This window comes from Diuraphis noxia, unplaced genomic scaffold (assembly GCF_037042655.1).
Source record: "Diuraphis noxia isolate RWA-SAM2 unplaced genomic scaffold, SU_Dnox_SAM2 contig0004, whole genome shotgun sequence".
Taxonomy (NCBI): Eukaryota; Metazoa; Arthropoda; class Insecta; order Hemiptera; family Aphididae; genus Diuraphis; species Diuraphis noxia.
Window position 1 is genome coordinate 69,415,080 of NW_028301714.1, and position 18,924 is coordinate 69,434,003.

An 18,924-nucleotide genomic window follows, 5' to 3' on the forward strand; every position below is an offset into this window, starting at 1 on the left:
TAAATTCTAAAGTATATTTTAAATTGTAATAGTTATTTAACTGGAAGTTAATAACATAATATATTTAATAGTTGGATACAATATTTTTAAAAAATACCTTAGGTCTCCAAATAACAATAAATTAATGAAAAATTCAAGTTAGCACAATTTTACATTCTATGTAATTATAATATTTTAGAGAAAATTTATGAATCTTTAATAATAAATTTAGGTATTATTATTATTATTATTATATAATTATATAATATGTACATCATAATAATAAAAAATATGTGGTATAAGAATTGATGAAAATAGTAATTAAATAATAGTTAGATACTAGTCATCGTAGTTAATGACCTTTGGAATTTGGGACATTCTTCCTAATATTTTCGGCTAAATTTCTTTTTCTTTTGTTATTGTCTGTCTTCACTGGTCGCCCTACTAATAAACGTTTACTACCTCTTGTGACACCTGGCTTTCTTCTACTTATTGTGGTAGGCTGCACATGAATAGTTGAACGAGATTGATGCCTTAGTGATATAGTACTACCAGCAGTACTCAAAAATGATTCCCAAGTAGCAACTGACTTAACTTTCTTCAAACGATCTAAACATTTAGTGAGTACTGAACCTGAAGTATTCCTTTTAAATTTTTCAAAATTTGTTTTAATTAATTCTTGAATCTGGTTAACACATTCATCAGACTGTTGATCAATATTATGATTATCCAGATAATCATCAGTTTCGACTAATGTATTTGTTATTGGAGATAATAATACATTATTTTCAATAATTTCTATTTTTTCTTCACTAAACTGATTATTTGATTTTTCAATATGAAGTGGCTTATAAAATGATATTTCAGGTACATTTTCTCCAAATGCTAATTTAGCTAGCATATAGCGAGAATCAACAGTAATAGCTGGTAAATTAGGCATTGCTTCGTTATAGTAATGGTATACTGCTGCCTGATGCTTGCAAAAAGCTCCTAAATTTCCTTTGGAACATATAAAAAATCCATGAGTGACATCTACTTCATAATGACCAAAATCAGACCCTGATGGTACTTTAAATGTATTGTTTTTCTATCAAATCTTTATTAATATAAATAGCTCTTTTTATTTGATCTTCAAATAGTAATCGAGCTGAGTCATTTCTACCATTAACAAAAGTCCTTAAGCGTCTTAAGTAGTAATCTTCTAGGCCAGTACAAATAAAATCAACCAGTGCAATGGCGTTATATGCCTTATTTCTAGAAAGTTCTATGTCTTTAAAAATCCGTACATTAACTTCACTAAAATTATTGGTCTGATTACCATGTACAGTAGAATCTCTAAAAGCTAAACACCATAATTCTTTTCTCGTCCAATAATTATTAATATATTTCACCCATTTTTCATACTTAAGTGGTATAATTTCATCACCTATGCTATTATTAATAGTTTTTGTCTAGCCAATAGCAGTAATATAGACTTTGTGAGCACTATTATAATCTGGTGAAATTAAAATACATTGAAATAATTTAAACAACAATTTTCTGTGTTCGTTTTTGATATTATGTTTAGCGTCCCATAACCATCTCCATACTGATTGTAAAACGTGGAACCTACAAAGCAAAATATTTGATTGTGGCCAAATTAATTTTAGTGCTTGCCTTTCTGCCTCGCTATCATCAATTATAAAATGTCTTGGAAAACCTTGGCCATCAAAACTGTTAGGAACAGAATCATTCAGCAGGGGAAATGCTGTTTTATATTCATCAACTGTTTGTCCTTTTGTTATGAACATACCCAGAGGAATAGCTCCAATACCACATGATGTAAGCATAAATCTAACAGTATGACTTTGAGTATCACATGATGCTGTACTGTCTGCAAAAGCAATATATTTAGCAAAGGCTAATTTATGAGCCCTTTGCATAATAGGAGTGACCACTAGTATAGCAAATGGATTTTCATTAAACCTTACAATAATTCCATTTTTTTTCATAATCTGTTTTTTTATCTTCAAGTTTCTGCAAAATGTTTATTTAAGAATTAAATAATACAATGTACGTATAATCAGTTTTACAGTGTATTAATGTAGAGTATAGATTATAAAGCCATTGCTCCCATTAGTAACTTTAAAAATGAAATATTTTTAAAATGTATTAATAAAAAGTTAGTATCCATTTATTTAGATTATTTTTACTTGGTAATAATTTAAAAAAATAAATATCTAGGTATTAGAATTAGTGTGGAATTTCATGGTGTGATATTATGGTTAACATTATTTTTGGATTTAATTAATAGAATAGGTACTACATCATAAATTGTTATGGAGACATATCTATTAATATTATTCGATTCCTGATCCCTTTAAGTAAAACTTGTGATGGGGATCAGGGAATTTTACATTTTTAATATTAGTCTTTGTAAAAATTTAAAAATATCAGCAGATATAAATTATGTACTAAAATAAGTATAGAAACTTATTTTTATATTCAAACAATATTAATATAAATTGGTTAAGTAACAATTGAGTAAAATTACATATTTTACTTTTATGAAAATGTATACACAATATATGAATATAACTTTATAAGAAAATTTAGAAAACTTATTGTTAAATATAATTATATAAAAATAATTGTTATTTAATTTATGAAAACTACCTATAACAATAATTTTAATTAATTTCTTAAATTGATCAAAATTGGTGGAGTCAATAATACAATTGGACCAGGGGCGGACTGGCCAGGTGTGCTAGTGTGCCGTAGCACACCGGGCCGGCTCAATATATGGGCCGCCGGGCCGCTAGGGGCTCATGAACATCAATTGATAATATTAGTATATTAATAATAAATATATTTTTAAATTTTAAATACCAAACAGTTTAAGACTACCTACCTACTGCTATCGGTTGCCGGCTATTAAAACGATACAGTAATAACTAATAAGTTAATTTTTCGTAGTCGAACCACAGAATAGATTTAATCTATTCTGTGGTCGAACTAGCGGTAGTTTATAATAATATAATGTACATTGTATCCAGGCTCAGATTTACGCATGTGCAGGCGGTGCACTAGCACAGGGCCACCAAATTTAAAGGGCCCCTTCCCATTCCATACTTTGCTACCATAAATAAAAGATATTTTTAATAAGTAATAACTAATAAAATGTCTATTATAATTAAATAAATGGATTGAACTTTTTATTGTTAAATATGTACCTATTATTTTTTTTTTTTTTTTGTTAAAAAATGACCCCAAAGTTTATAGTGCACCAACCCACCAAATATGCATTTATATGCAAAATTAAAATTGGTCTACGGATTCAATAAAGTCTGAATCGCCGACATTTCAAACCATTTTATATGTGCATGTGCTTAGTATCACCATGCAAATGCATAAAATTCGTCTACTACTACTAAAATACATACTATTTATCAATGTTATCAATGAAAATATAATTAATTATGAATTAGATTTTAATGCACTGAACGGTAGGAAACAAAAATTTAATTTTCTTTTAATTTTAAGTTTGCTACATTTAATAAATTATACATTATATATTGAGTTATTAATTGTACAATATTATGAAAGCAACAGTTTATTTATTTATTATTTATGTGATAATTCTCAACACTATATATTTTTATGTATATGTTATACATTTGCAACTTAATAATAATATTAATATATTTTTTAATAAATTAAATGTCCCCACATCACATAATACTATATAAAGCTGTAAATAATATTTATCTGTACAAATAAATATATAGTTTTGTATAAATTAAATATTTGAATGTTTTTTCACTGTATAATTAACATTTACATTACATAATGGAACACATCAAATCAAAATTAATCCATGTTAACTTTTATTGTATAAAATTGTATAAATCTATATTATATCTCATTATTCATATTGTATTAATGATAAATTCTTTAAAGATGCATATAAAATGTATTTTTCCTTGGCTAACAGTTTTTTTGTTGGTATTAAATGAACAAAAATTAAAAAGTTATATAAAGCATGCCCTTCCTATCATTAATAGACCTTAATTAACTTCAAACTAAACAAAAATTATAATTAGTAACATAACTTAAAATTTCTCGGTGGTATAGAGAACATTGCGAGATACAAAAAAAGTACAAGTTTTTTCCTAACCTAACCAGCAAACACCATAATTTAAGTACATATTTGATCCATAATTATTTTTTGGTTTGATTTTAAAATAAAAATATAAGGTTTGATCTGGATATTATTACCATTCCTTGAAATTTTCAGTAAAAATTATATATTGTTATAATGGTACAGGGTCTATAATGTATAACTACACCACAATCTATGAAACAAGTAACATTTTTATACAATAAACTCAAGGGTTACTGCATCATTATTATTAGTTAAGATTTATCAACAAACAACATTTACATTGATGTTTGATATTTTATAAACAGATAAAAAAAATTATTTAAAAAATAGCAGTTATATAACAAGCTATGAAAAATACAAACTAATTTGAGTCTAAATAACAAAATATTTGGAGCATGTAAAATTAAATGAAAGATGATGGGAATACAATTTAAACAATCAGAATATATTTTTATTTGTTAAATTGAAAGTGATAAAACCCAAATTTCATAAAACATTATAATACAAGCACTTGGTGAACAATTTTATAACTGCTTAATATTTTTTTTATTAAGATATAGCACGAGTCTTATAAGCAACATGATAGCACTTGAATGTATCAAAAACAAATTTAACTTTAAAAATTGACACAAATAATACAATATTTTGACACACAAAATTGTATAATTAATAACAGTCTTGATTTTTCTTAACTATTTAAAAAAAAAAAAATAACATTAATTAATTATCTTCCTCTTCTTCTTCTTCTTCTTCTATTAGTTCTTGCTTAGTAACAACCTTAAGCTCTCCAGAAAACTTTTTTGTAGCACATAATAACATTTCAGTTTCGGTTTCACTGAGCCTGTCATAGAAATCTTTGATACCCTGAAAATTTAAATAAATAAATATAATGATAAAATTAATCAAAGCTAAAAAAATATAATATATTTTATAAATAAGATTTGGATTATGAGGCAATAAAGATATTAAAAAAAAGTTAAAATGTGAAAAAAAGCAAAAATATAATATAATATATTAATATAACTATGTATTCTTTTACACATTTTAAAAGTAGATTCTGTAGATATTAGATAATATAAAAAATACTTCAGGTGCTATTTGCTAAATGATAATTTAACACAAAATAACATTTTAATAGAAATGTAATGAAATATAGTTGTGTATAAGAATACCTATTATCATTATAATTTTTTGATCCTCCTTGTAAATAGAAAACGTTTATAAAAACAAAAATTATTTCTACAAACTTGTGTAGATAGCAAGAAAATTTGTTTAACAGTTATGAATTAAAAAAAAATATTATTTAGTAATCAATTAATGAATTAAATATATACCAAAGATAATCGTAAAACTGAGTCTGGCGGATCGTTAACTAACATCAGTTTTTCCTTTTTTGTCAAATTAATTGGCATACGTTTTAATTTGATTAGGAACTCTCTAATTTGATTACTATTTTGTTCTGCACACGCTCTTTGCTCTAAATATTTGTTAACCTGTGAAAAAACAAATAATTGATGATATTTCCAACAAAGATAGTAGTAAATCAAAGAATAAAATTGGTCGCACCTCATATAAAATTGTTGAATGGTTCATGCCTCCAATGAGTTTTGTATTTTCTTGAGTTTTTTTTAGTAATTCATAAACCTGAAATAATAATAAATATATTCTTACACAAAGCATTAAAAAATTATTTCACATTTGAATATTTTAGTCGTTTTTCTGTTCTTTTTATCATTTATAAAGATTAACTGGCAATAGATCAAAGATCGCTAGTATATATAAAATTACATATACCTACAATACTGTTAGAAAATCACAGATGTGACAAAGTAGAAACAATACTTGATGAATTAACTTATAAACTTTTTACTGTACTTATTCGCAATACATATTACTTATGTGTTATATATATATATTACATTTAGAAAACAATGTACTATTTAAAAAGATTTCAGCGCAATATTTGTCATTTCTCTCAGACACACGTACAAAAAGTAGATAAAATACAAATTTTTTTAACAATCTTGGCATAAACCAAAAATGAACTGAGTACTGACTGTCGTTGTTACATAATAACACTGAATAGTTGGTTGATTGTGAGAAAAACAAGAATACTATATTAGAATGTGGAAAAACTCTTAACTATTAAAATGTTATCCAACTGATCAATTTTAGAGGAAATACAATATTATTAGGTAAGTACATCATATTATAAATAAAAGCGTTTTGATTACCATAGACACTTTTTTTGAATTGTTATGTTAAACTTTAGTAAACTCATTGATTAATCATCGTATTAACTAATACTGGTAGTAAGTATTGTACAAATAGTATTTACCTCGTTATTACAGAGTACCGCTACTTGTGGATTTTTTCTGTATGAAAAAAGAAAATGATGTATCAGTAAGAAACAAAGGACAATATTATGCGAAAAAATAGCAATTGCAATTTAATACTCACACCTCCATTTTCGTCGTTCATGAATTGTAATTCGTACTACTACTATATAATAATATTATGGTATTGATAATAATAATAAAAAATTATAGAAAAACGATTATACGTTGAAAAGCTTAACTAAATTCATTCGTAAATTAACTCAAAACTTGGATACTTATTATTAAAACAGGCGCTTAATGGTAAATAGTAAGAGTAAATACGAAATACTAAAAACAAATATTTCTTTATTATTATTCAATATAATTAATTATTATTTACTTGCAACTCGTAACTTGTAGATACCTATATCACATTATCCACATTCACGATTAAAGATTGTAAAGATTGTATCATAACAATCGTTATCATCAATATGTGCAACAGTGCAGACGTGGTTGGGAAAAAACAAAACTATATTGTACCAACAAAAATATTATTTCATGGTTGAAATCACGATCTCTCAAGGTACCTATTTTAAATGTCTTATATAAGTTATATTATTATGACTTTATGAGTTATGATGGTTTTGGTTTTAAAATTTAAGATGTTCAAGAAGAAAAATTCGTTCTAATCGATATGAATTTTGGATTTTGCCAAATATCACAAATAACAACATTTTGGAAAACTTGAATCAACTTACCAGCTGCTGAACACCACCGAGGTCAATCCAACATCAATAGAAAATCTTCGTTCAATGTATTAATGAGCTATACACATAAAGTACCTATGTAAAGTATATCTTTTGGATTTGCCTAAAGAACGATTGGTTTATATAAAAATAAATTGATATTATAATACTTTAACTATAGTATACGTAGATATTACTATTATCTGTCTACTTAGAATTGAGTCCCAACATTTTAAGTTTAGAAAATCTACATGGAATATCATGTGTCTTTATCATACCCATGACCAATGAGTGGTTTTTAAAGTAATTACTTAGAATATGATGACCAGAGTAAGAGCGTACTCTCACGGGAGTAAGGGTGTGGTCATATCCACCCCTTTGGCTTATTTTTATTACCTATATAAAATATATGATAAAGCAATAAGAGTATTATATTTATCACTTCAGAACATATGGTCTGACTATCAGAGTATTCAAAAAGTTATACTTCCCCCTCCCTCCTTAAAACAAACTGAATGATGAATATATTGATAGGGGAGAAGAGCAAACATCCCAAATGGTACCTTTTTAAGGGTGGCATTTTTCTAGTCAGGTTTGCTTAAATTTTTCTGACATCAATAAAATCTCTGTAATCTCACTACCTAATATAATGGTTGATATTATTATTATTATTATTAATATCGTATAAATATAAATTATTATTATTAAATAATTATAATCATTAATACGAGTAATTGTTATTTGGGTGTTAAATTATTTGGATTGGTGTTTATATAATGACATAGTGTTTATTTACTGTCTATCGAATATTTAATATGTAATTTTATAAGTGTGTAGATGATATTTTATTTAAAATGAAAATACAAATATTTTGCTGAAATTGAAAATTTTGAATGCGTCATGTGGATTGGTGTGTAAAATATTGCCTTTGAACGAGGTTGTTTTCAAAAATAATAATCTATATAGTATCAACCAAATTCGATTATTTATTATATATATTAATATATTATACTATTCTATATGCTGGATTCTGTTTTTCAATACTTAAATCTTAAATTATATAAGCATAACTAGACTATTATATTTGGAAAGGCCAAACAATAAATTGGTATATAAAAAAAAAAAATTTCTAATAACAAAATAAGTTTTTGATTAGAGGTCAGGCCATTTCCTGAATACCTATAGCCTGACCCTTAGGTTCGCCTATGATAATATGTTTTCAAAAGTAAGACAGTTTAAACTTTCAAACTTTTTTTACAAATTATTTTATACTATTATTTGAAATAAAATAAAGATTGGAGTTCAATGTGGCCTGATAGAAGTCTTCTTCTTTTATATGTATATAAAAATTTGTTATAAAAATCCAACCATTCTACAAGACCTGAGCATTTTTTTCTGTAAAGTCATTTCTGTTGATATATTATAATCATGAAGAATAAACATACAAAATATATTATAATATACTTATCAACATCCTGTACCGTTAAATAAGTTTCCAATAAGTATAGATTAATAGAAAAGTGATATAATTAAAATAATATATAACTTTAATTTTCAAATTCTAATGAAATTGCGGACAATTTTAAAAATCTGCATAAGGCCTCTTAACTTAAAAAAAACTATACAGTCTACTAGTCTACTTAAATACCGAGATCAACAATGTAGTTTCTATGTAGATAAACATTGCCAAGCAAAAGTAATTGAACTAACTAAACAAATTTAATATAATATACAATCAAAATTAAAATTATTTTTTAACTATTGATAAGTGATAATTTTAGAAATTCACAAAATTTTTGAAGACATTGATTCATTAACAAACAGTAACTGCAAAGAGATGAATTGCACTTTATATATTTTTTTATTTATATATTCATTTTTAAAATATATGCATGGTATATTTGGATTCTTTAAAAATGTAATGAAAATTCGTCATAGTAAGAATAACGTTTCAACTTCGAAATGTGCGACTAAAAAACAATCGGATACGAACACTAATACATGTAATAAAATCCAGCAAGAATATGATTGCTGCAATATTCAAAGTTGCAGTGAAAAATTATCGGAAAGTCTTGAATCGATCAGTTGTAATTTTTGTTGTAAATCCGAAAAAGTAACGAGTTCCATTAAAAATATTAAACCCTACTTCTGCAAGAAACAACGTAAGACAGTTGAGAAATTGTGTCCATCAAAACATTGGGAACGACGTAAATCTAGCGATACGATACACGGTAAACTTTCTTGTATTATCAAGAGGTTGGACCATCTTATAAACACATATCCAAGTCAGAATGAATCACCGAATGATTCTTCTACCACAAATAAATCAGCTTGTACAACTGCAGTTGCAAACTCTCACAGTGGAATGGCATGTGCTTCAAAGTCGTCGTTTAACAAAGAACCGATTATAAACATAAACGAGAAACTGTCGCAAGAAAATGTCATTCCTGAAGTGAATACCACCGCAATACCTGATAAAAGTCCTTTAGAAGTTAAATCGCCAAATGATCGTTTGGCCGTGGTACAAGATGGTATAACCATTGGTTTTATAAGGTATTCGGCAATTGATCCATGTGAAGTGAGCTGTTCAAAGTTGTCGTGTAATATTATAGAGCTGCAGGTAAAAAATGATTGCGGGGAACCGCCACAACATCCTGTCGTCCCGGCGGATATCTGCCACAATGAGGTGCCTGTTAAATGTCTATCTGTAACTCAAGTTCAAAACAATTCAACACAATCTATGACTAGTCGTCCAGTGGATATTTCCACTAAACAAAATCTAATTACAACAGTAGCAGACTGCAGCGACGATAAATCATGTTTTGAATTTCGATCGATCGATTTATGCGCTGAGGTGGAGAATAAAAATCAAAAAAATGACTGCCATACCGTTGATGATAATAATAATAGTGTCATTAAAAATGACGAAATAAATAAAAACATTGGTACTAAAGAATCCGCTAGACTTAAACCATCCGTACCTGTTAAAAACATCACAAAACCAAAAACATCAAACAAACAAAAAACCGGTAAATTTGCAAAATGATGAGATAAGTCAAACCGAATAAAAATAAAATATTATTACACTAGATATTGATAATATAATCATTGGAATATTATCTATTATATTATTAAAACGTGAGGCGGTTTTTTATGACAGTTATATCTGAAGTTCTACCGGGCCGATTTTCATGATTTTTTTTTTTTTTTAACGCAAGTATTTGATGTGTGATGAGCCATCTAATGAGAAAAGTCCAAAAAATTAATTATTTAAATAGTTATTGGAAGGATAAAGTTTGCGCTATTGTTACATATAGCGATGCGCGTTGCTTGCCGTGTGCACTCACACATCTTACAACCCCCACTACCCCTACGTCGTCTTCGGCACTGCTTGGTATATACATTTACATTGTTGTCATAACAGTGAAATTGTTGTATATTATTATTAATATTATTTTTAAATTTAGTTTTTATTTAAAAAGGAATATTAAATTAATTCCCATCATAGTAGGTTCTGTGGCATATTTAATATTTGGTACATAAGAAAAACATTGAGATATTCCGGATATTCGATTAAGATTTGTTAACTTGGTGATATATGGTGGTTACATTTATCATTCGATCGCCAGGATGTTAATTTAGAAAAAAAAACAATGACAGCATTTAAAGATAATATCTATATTACATCATATTGCACGGTCTGAACTCGGCGGATGGTGACAGAAAGACTAACTGCTATTACAATTACAAGATATTAAAATAATTAAAAATGGTCTCCGTTTTCGTACACGGCAATCACACAAATATAAAAACATAAATACATAGTAATAATATTTAAGATCACTACATTATATTTATTTATTTTGATTTTATTAATAATAAGCCCGACAACAATGGGCATTGGCTACAGAGGTGCAATTTAGAGGAACAGGGAAGCATCTAGGCAGTTGTGCCCTCTTCATCAACATTGAACATTGGATAAAAAAAAGTTTATTTTATACTTTGTTTGTGGTTAAATTAAAATAAATATAAATTTGATAGTAAAATGAAAACTGTAACACACATTTTGAGAGTTGAGACATAATATAAGAGGTAGGATTTTTAACGGGCTACGAAATGCACGGGTTCAGCTAGTTATTTGCTAAAGACGTCAAAACAAATGAAAGCATCTGCACCGAAGGACACTCAAAATCTAAATCATCCGTAGGAATCTGTCAATTAAAAGTTATAGTATAACAATTTAAACAGTGTTGAAAAGAAAATCATAAATAAACGGTATACACAATTATGCATGTTATAATGGAAAAAAATAAAAACAATTTTTTTTCAAATGTAACATCTATATAACATACGTATCGTTAATTAGATTTTTCTTTTAAGAACTGTTTAACTCACAAAATTTTTATTTTTACTATTTGGATTTACTTTAATTTGATCATATCATAAAATGTTAGGTACCGGCTTTTGTTTTTGATGTATTTGCGATTTAGTAACGTTTTTAATTGTCAGGTTCCTACGGGTTAAGTTATGATAATTTTTAGTTTTTGAGCTTTTCAACTTCAAAATTGTGAATTTAAGTAATATTACCATATTTTTTAAAGGGAAAAATGTTTATATAAGAGATTACAGTATCTTTGATTTTTAGGTAAAAATTTTAAAAAGGTTATTAGTGTAGGAGTTTACATATTAATGATGATTCAGGTAAAAAGGTTATTCGTGTAGGATTTTACATTTGGCCGTGATTTAGATTTTGAGTGTCCTTCGGTGCAGATGCTTTCATTTGTTTTGTCGTCTTTAATAAATAATAATATTCCAATAATTATATTATCAATATCTAGTGCTTTATGATAATAAATACTCATAATATATCTTAATGCAGTCGAATATTGATGCAATTCGATTTAGTTTATTATATAATTTATAAGAATATAATATATATCCTTGCAAGACATTGTGTCTTAGATTTCGTTTTATGACAGTTTGTCGCATTATTATTTTTAACTGATAGTTTTGTACACTCTTGTTAAGTTGTAGTCTTGTCAATAAAACAACGCACGATTAATTAATACCACCTTAAGTCTTTATTACGAATTCTCAACAGCTCGGGTCCTCACACACACCGTGCGGATCTTCGCTCACTAGCACTAACTAGTCACAACTAACTTAACCTACGGTGGAAGAGTCACACGCACCGTCACCGGTGACTCCCGCCCATGTCCAGATGTTATCACTATTTTGAATTTTTTTTTTTAATTTTATACAATTAAAAATTTATAAATTAAAATATAGAAACAAAAATCATAGTTTCAGTTATTTTTTTTCATTTAACCCAGTTGATAATCTGTATATATTTGCCGTGTAATACCTACTGTAGTATTGTCAAACCCCTATAACACATAAGTCGGTCATCGACTACGTTTCCTAAGTTGAACAGTGTACCTATACGCGAAAATTAATTTTGTTATCTTTGAAAAATGTAATGCTATTATAATGTATATTATATACTACAGACTTTTTCATAATAATATAGATGATGACTGTGCACAACAGTATTATAGTATTATAATAATATATAATATGGCGTTGTCCTAGGTACTTATAAGTACTTTAAACTAGTTATACGGGACCGAATACGCACAATGTATGACAATTGGTAACGTGACTATTATTATTACCAACAAGATAGAGACGAGTATGGTTTAACATACCTATACTGACATACATACAACATGAATATTTTGTATTAATTTATAATTATTGTAGCAATGTAAATAAAATCATGCACACTCGCCCCCCTTCACATTAGTCATTTTCGATAAGATACCGTAGAAATACTGGGTTTGCAATATATATTAATAATAATAATAATAATAATAATGTGGTATTAATATTATAAAATGACCATAATACATTTAGCCACTCATCGAGTGTGTCAAATTCTCATGTGTGTATTATGATATATTATGTACGGTAATAATTAGACGGCGGATTATATGCAGTGAAAATACTCTATTATATGCAGCATAAAATACAGAAATATGCATAAATACTATGTTAAAATATGCACTAAGAATTAAATTTAAAAGCAATATAAAAAAACCTATGATGATGAAATTTATTAACAAAAAAAAAATTATTATTATTTATTATATTACATTTCCCATCACGCAGAGTCTCTAGTGGGTGACTTTTTCATCACGAATACCATGTGTCTTTTTTTTCTGTCTCTTATCACTTATACTCATTATGCTAAGAAGTATAGATTGTATAATTATTATAAAAAAATAAAAAAATAATATTACATTTATGATTTATGTATAATTATTTAGAACAGTAGTTCTCGTTGCAGTATATTACTAGATGTTGCTCCAAGTGGTCCATTGTAAAACTATGGTGCTTGTCATCCAAAATAAGTTTAAATGCAGATAATGACCGTTCAACGTCACAGGACAGTATTTAAACTTAGAAGCCATGTTGGACAGTACAGTACCTACTTGTGCCATTAATGTAACCGGTTAGGTCAATCCGTCAATTAATTCGGTCGGTATGTAGGTACTATATGTCTATATAGTATGCGTTTTAATTTATTTTAATCAGTGTGTTTTTTGTTTAAAAATACAATTATTTATTTATATGCCATTTTACATAGCGCTTAATGAAATATGAATACTTGGTACAAAAAATGCGATTATATGCAATTGCATATGCATATAATCCGCGGTCTAGTAATAATATTGTATAATATATATAATATAGAGTTCTCTTCGTGAACCAACATGTGTGTTACGATTTACGACCGACCGACTGACTCGACCGGAAGGGGACTTGGACGAATTATGTAACATTATATAATATTATATCGTGTATAATTTTATATTATTTAAAAAATCCTTAAAAATTGGTCCATCGATAGTGGCAACGTGTAGTACCTGCATGTATATATAAATTACTGCACATAAAACGGAAGTATGCGACGTTGCAGGCGATGGTGTATAAAACATGTATAATATATCGATGGTCGCGTTGTACACCTACATATTATGGTCTATAATGTTCATTTATGGCTAGGTTATACATTATTCGTTTACCTATACTAAAGCAACGATGTACGGTTACCGGGTTACCGTAACATGTATTATGTGTACAAACGATGATATCGAATTTAAAAATGTACTAACGTCTCGTTATTAAAATCTGTCAATTATCATACGTAACCGCTGATGTTCTGCCAGTGGCGGACCGTTATTTATACTCGGGAGTCGGGACCGATGAAAAAAAATTAATAATTAATATTACGAAACGGCTAACGAATGTGAACACTAGATTATTGTAACGATTATGACATGTACCGTAATAACATAGTCTATAGACGTTTTAATGTTTTTTAAAAATTTTTTCTGATTTTTCGATTATATAGCGCAGGTAATACAAAATCCTCCAAAAATCAAGGATAAGTACTTGCCGTTTTTGTTAACCACGTAAACAATTGAAAATGAAACACCCTCAGCGGGATGACTCCAGAGATGCTGAAAAACGAAAATATGTATTACCTACATGATTCCGGTCTAAAGCCTTAGGTTGTTTTTACAACGATGATAATAATGTATATAGTGTACGTGCACTTTTAACAAACTATAACTTTAATGTTCTTCGATTGTGTACTTCAACCGATAAATATATACCATAATTGCAATTCAATTCAATCGGTTTCACGTCTTGAGTCTGCAAGGTGCAGGAATCGCCGAGATTGATGGAAATATATATAATATATAAGTAAAATGGTTCGTAGTAGATACTAGATACCTACACAGCTACACCTAGCTTGGCTATCTCGTTTTTTGTGATCTTTATAGAGTGTCTGAGCCTATTCATTATTATAGAAAATTGTTTCAAATGATAAGGTCTCGCAACTTGCGAAATATTCGATTTTTTTTTTATTCGTTGCATTAAGACTTTATACTGCAGTTCGTGTTGATTCTAATTTAAAAAAATTATATTCTTGAAAGTTAGAATACAAGTGAATGTTATATAACACATTATAAAACATAAGTATGCATTATTAAAATGTATTATACTGTTAATTCGAAAATCGGAGTCCAATATGACCTAAATAAAATTATGGTAAAAATAAATAAATAATTAATTAAAATCCTATGCGAGATTGTACGTATAGTTATTTTTTATCGTTGAAATTATTTTATTTTTCCATTCAGTCCATGTATATTATATGTATGCACTATGCGGTATGCCACGTAATTATTAGAAATTGTCTGAATCTTAAAACTTTAGTACCTACGGCGGAGTGGTTCTCAATCTATTTTCACGACGATGCTTTAACTTAAATACAAATAAATATGCATAGACACACTTAAATCATTAAGACCAAAGATGAAGATAAAATATAACGTTAAAATAAAAATAAATTTTGGAGAAATACCTAGATACATCACGATCCAAATAAAAATATATAGCTCATACCAGGCATTTTCGTCTTTTATGTGAACTTTTACCGATATCCACATTCCACATAGTGTATTATAGAGTTTATTTTTTATTCATTATAATCATAAAATGTTTCAGCACACATGATACTAATTACAAGTAATTATTTTTTAACAATATAAAGTATTAACACCTATTATATAATATAATATGTGAATTTATTATTTGTGCATAATACAGGCGCAATTATGCATCGTAACCTATATATATTATTAAGTTTTGACATCATAAATTCTACATTATATTATATACTATGCGATTGCCGTTCTGCCTTTTTTCAATACCTATACCTACCTGCGTTACGATTTGGTAAATGAAACACTTTTGATCGCAAAAAATAAATATAATATGCTGCGCGAATTTTATTATTACAATATTGTATATACCTACGACTCTACTGGGAGTGTTTTTTGCTTGTTTAGCTTTCGCGGTCACCGGTTGATACGATCGATATTTTTGCCAAAATGTAACACTTCAAAGGTCAAGGACGAGAATTTGGACTTTAATGCCAATGCGCAATGGTGGCAAGAAAAAGCCGCCGTCGTTGTTAACAGGTATCAGCGCAATTGTGCTTGTTACAATAAGTCTCCGAAAACCAACGATCTATATAAATTATACATTTATGCGTAATATTATGTAATAGTATGGTATTTTTAGCACACTGCTCACATTTTACGAAACGATCAACCATAAGTCATAACAGGGACGGTGCGAGGGGGGGCAATCGGGGCAGTTGCCCCGGGCCCCGCGATTTTAAAATTATAATCATGGCTCCGCAGTTCTTAAATGATATTTTATACTGTTCAGAGATTAGTTAGTTTGGAAAATATGTAATGTGACTGTTATTTATTTTGCCCAGGGCCCCGCAAATCCTAGCGCCGTTCCTGAGTCATAATATACACGCTAGGTCAATTACGTACACGTCATTCCTAATATTTAAGTAACAAAAAGTCAACATAATATATTTTATTATATTACCATAAAATTGTAAATGATAACAATTATATTAATTATGATTTATTAACACACGAAGTTGAATGTAAACAGTGATGATCAAATTGTATATTAGGTTATTTTTTTTAACACTTACTCGTTTGTACAATATAATTTCGATATAATATTATTACTGCACACTGAATAAACAGGAGTGTTTTTTTTATAGTAAACACATCTCGATAAGTAATAATAGCTAAAACTAATGACGTTTAAAAAAAATATTTATTTTACATAAATTGATAAGAAAATAAAATACTACATAAAATGTACGGATACACTAAATTGTATTTAATACATTTTAGATTTTGAGAGTAAAAACTAAAAATAGATGTAATAATTTTACAATAGGTTTATATTTCTAAAATTTAGATATACACAATAAATAGTAGAAAATATGAATCGATCTTCAACATTGAAGGTGGTTTCTGATAAAAAAATATTGGATCTAGTTGGTACTTTTGAAAAGTCATAATAGAAAATTCCAATGGCTTTTCAAAATTATCGGGAAAAAACAAGGAAAACTAAAATTTTTAAGCAAATCCAAATTTCACTAAATAGGAATTACTTTCAAATTGATGGCCATTTCTATACATATTTTTATTTTATATATCCAAAAGGATTAGTTTTTAGCGGATTTCAAAAAGTCTACGCCATCGCCGAATCGGTATAGGTACTTACTGCTTGAAACACAAATGTGCATTATGTTGTATAATATCAACGATACCCATTTCACATTTTATCTTATTCTATAACTATAAAACCTAATTTAGACATTTACATAATAGTATATAATATTATCAACGAAACCATACATTTCGTCTTATCTTATAATTATAATAATACGAGTATAAACTGAAAACTTCGATTAGCTAAATTAGCCAATCTATTTGTTCATCATCGTTTTAATCTCGTTGAAATACATAGGTTTACGAAAAAAATGATTAAAAAATTGTTATAACAGCAGTAAAAATAGTCATGGGGGTTTGGGAGCAGAGACCTCAACAACAAGAGGTCCGGAGGACCTCGAATTTGGCGACCGGAGCCAGCAGGTGAAGGGAGCCACTTCAGTGGCGTTCATTCAAATTTGATCTGGGGGGGGGGGGGGGGGGTTAAAAAAATAACCAACACTAACTAAAACGGGTTTTCCTCCGTTGTCTGATCGAGTCGGTCGAGATAATGACAATATTAATATGTACCTATGCAATTAACGAACTCAGTGTACGATCAAGTGTCTATTTTGATTGATATACCTACAACCATAATTTCGTTATGAAATCTTTTTTCGTTGTTGATAAAGTATAGTGTTTACTCAATAGTCATATTATTATGACGTTTGCTTGTCGCGTATAATAGGAAATTCATCAATAATATCACATTTTTTTTTTTCGGTATACTGGTGGGGGTTTGAACCAGAACCCCCCCCTTCTCCGTTTGTACGCCACTGAGCCACTTATACTTATTTTACTTTATCTGACCATCGAGTCCGGCGACCGTGAAGTCTATTGACTTTGAAGACATGAGTCATTTGTGTTAATTAAGGTTCAGTTTACTTGTTAGGTCACTTACGTGGACGTGCGTATATAGGCAATGTGCGTGACATTAAAGTAGTGTGGCGCGTATATGCGTATATAGACGTAAAACCGAAAACTTTGAATGGCTATATAACTTCCAAAATAATGGTTTCCGCACATGTATTTTTAGACCATCGTTCTTAACTCGGTGAAATACATAGGTTTCCAAAAAAAAAATCAAAATTTCACGTGGCCGCTAAACTAGATTTGTTCCAAAATTTTACATAATATACACTAGTGACACATCATAATTAAAATTTTGTTTTGGTTTTTAAAATATGAGATACCAAATAGTAACTCATAGCACTATAAATTAATTTTTTGGTTGTTATCAAAATATGCCTTAAACTGAGATCCTGTATGAAATCTCAAAATTATACATTGTACCTATATACAATATAACCATTAATATAGGTATGTATACATTTATAAATTTAACCATGGAAATACATAATAAATTTCAAAATACTATCAATCGTCTTAAATTAATTTTAATGAATCAATATACCAATATATTGTAGATATATAAATCCATGTTTCAAATTGGTAGTATACTATTTGAAAACTGAAATTAATTTTTCATAAAATTATAACAAACATTTTACATCAGTTAACCGGCCCTTTAGGAACTTAGTTTCAAAATAATTGATATAATATAACAAATA

The 18,924-nt window shown here is 28.1% G+C and overlaps 1 protein-coding gene across 1 annotated transcript; it reads right to left on the reverse strand.

Annotated features, from left to right (window-relative positions):
- Window positions 1-3,746: 3,746 nt before the first annotated feature.
- Window positions 3,747-6,870, reverse strand: LOC107170501 (RNA polymerase III subunit I). The gene is made up of 5 exons (XM_015520638.2): window positions 6,584-6,870; window positions 6,462-6,498; window positions 5,690-5,767; window positions 5,458-5,616; window positions 3,747-4,987 (listed from the first exon to the last, which is right to left on the reverse strand). The coding sequence occupies exons 1-5, from the start codon at window positions 6,589-6,591 to the stop codon at window positions 4,844-4,846; spliced, it is 426 nt and encodes a 141-aa protein (XP_015376124.1). The 5' UTR covers window positions 6,592-6,870; the 3' UTR covers window positions 3,747-4,843.
- Window positions 6,871-18,924: the final 12,054 nt, after the last annotated feature.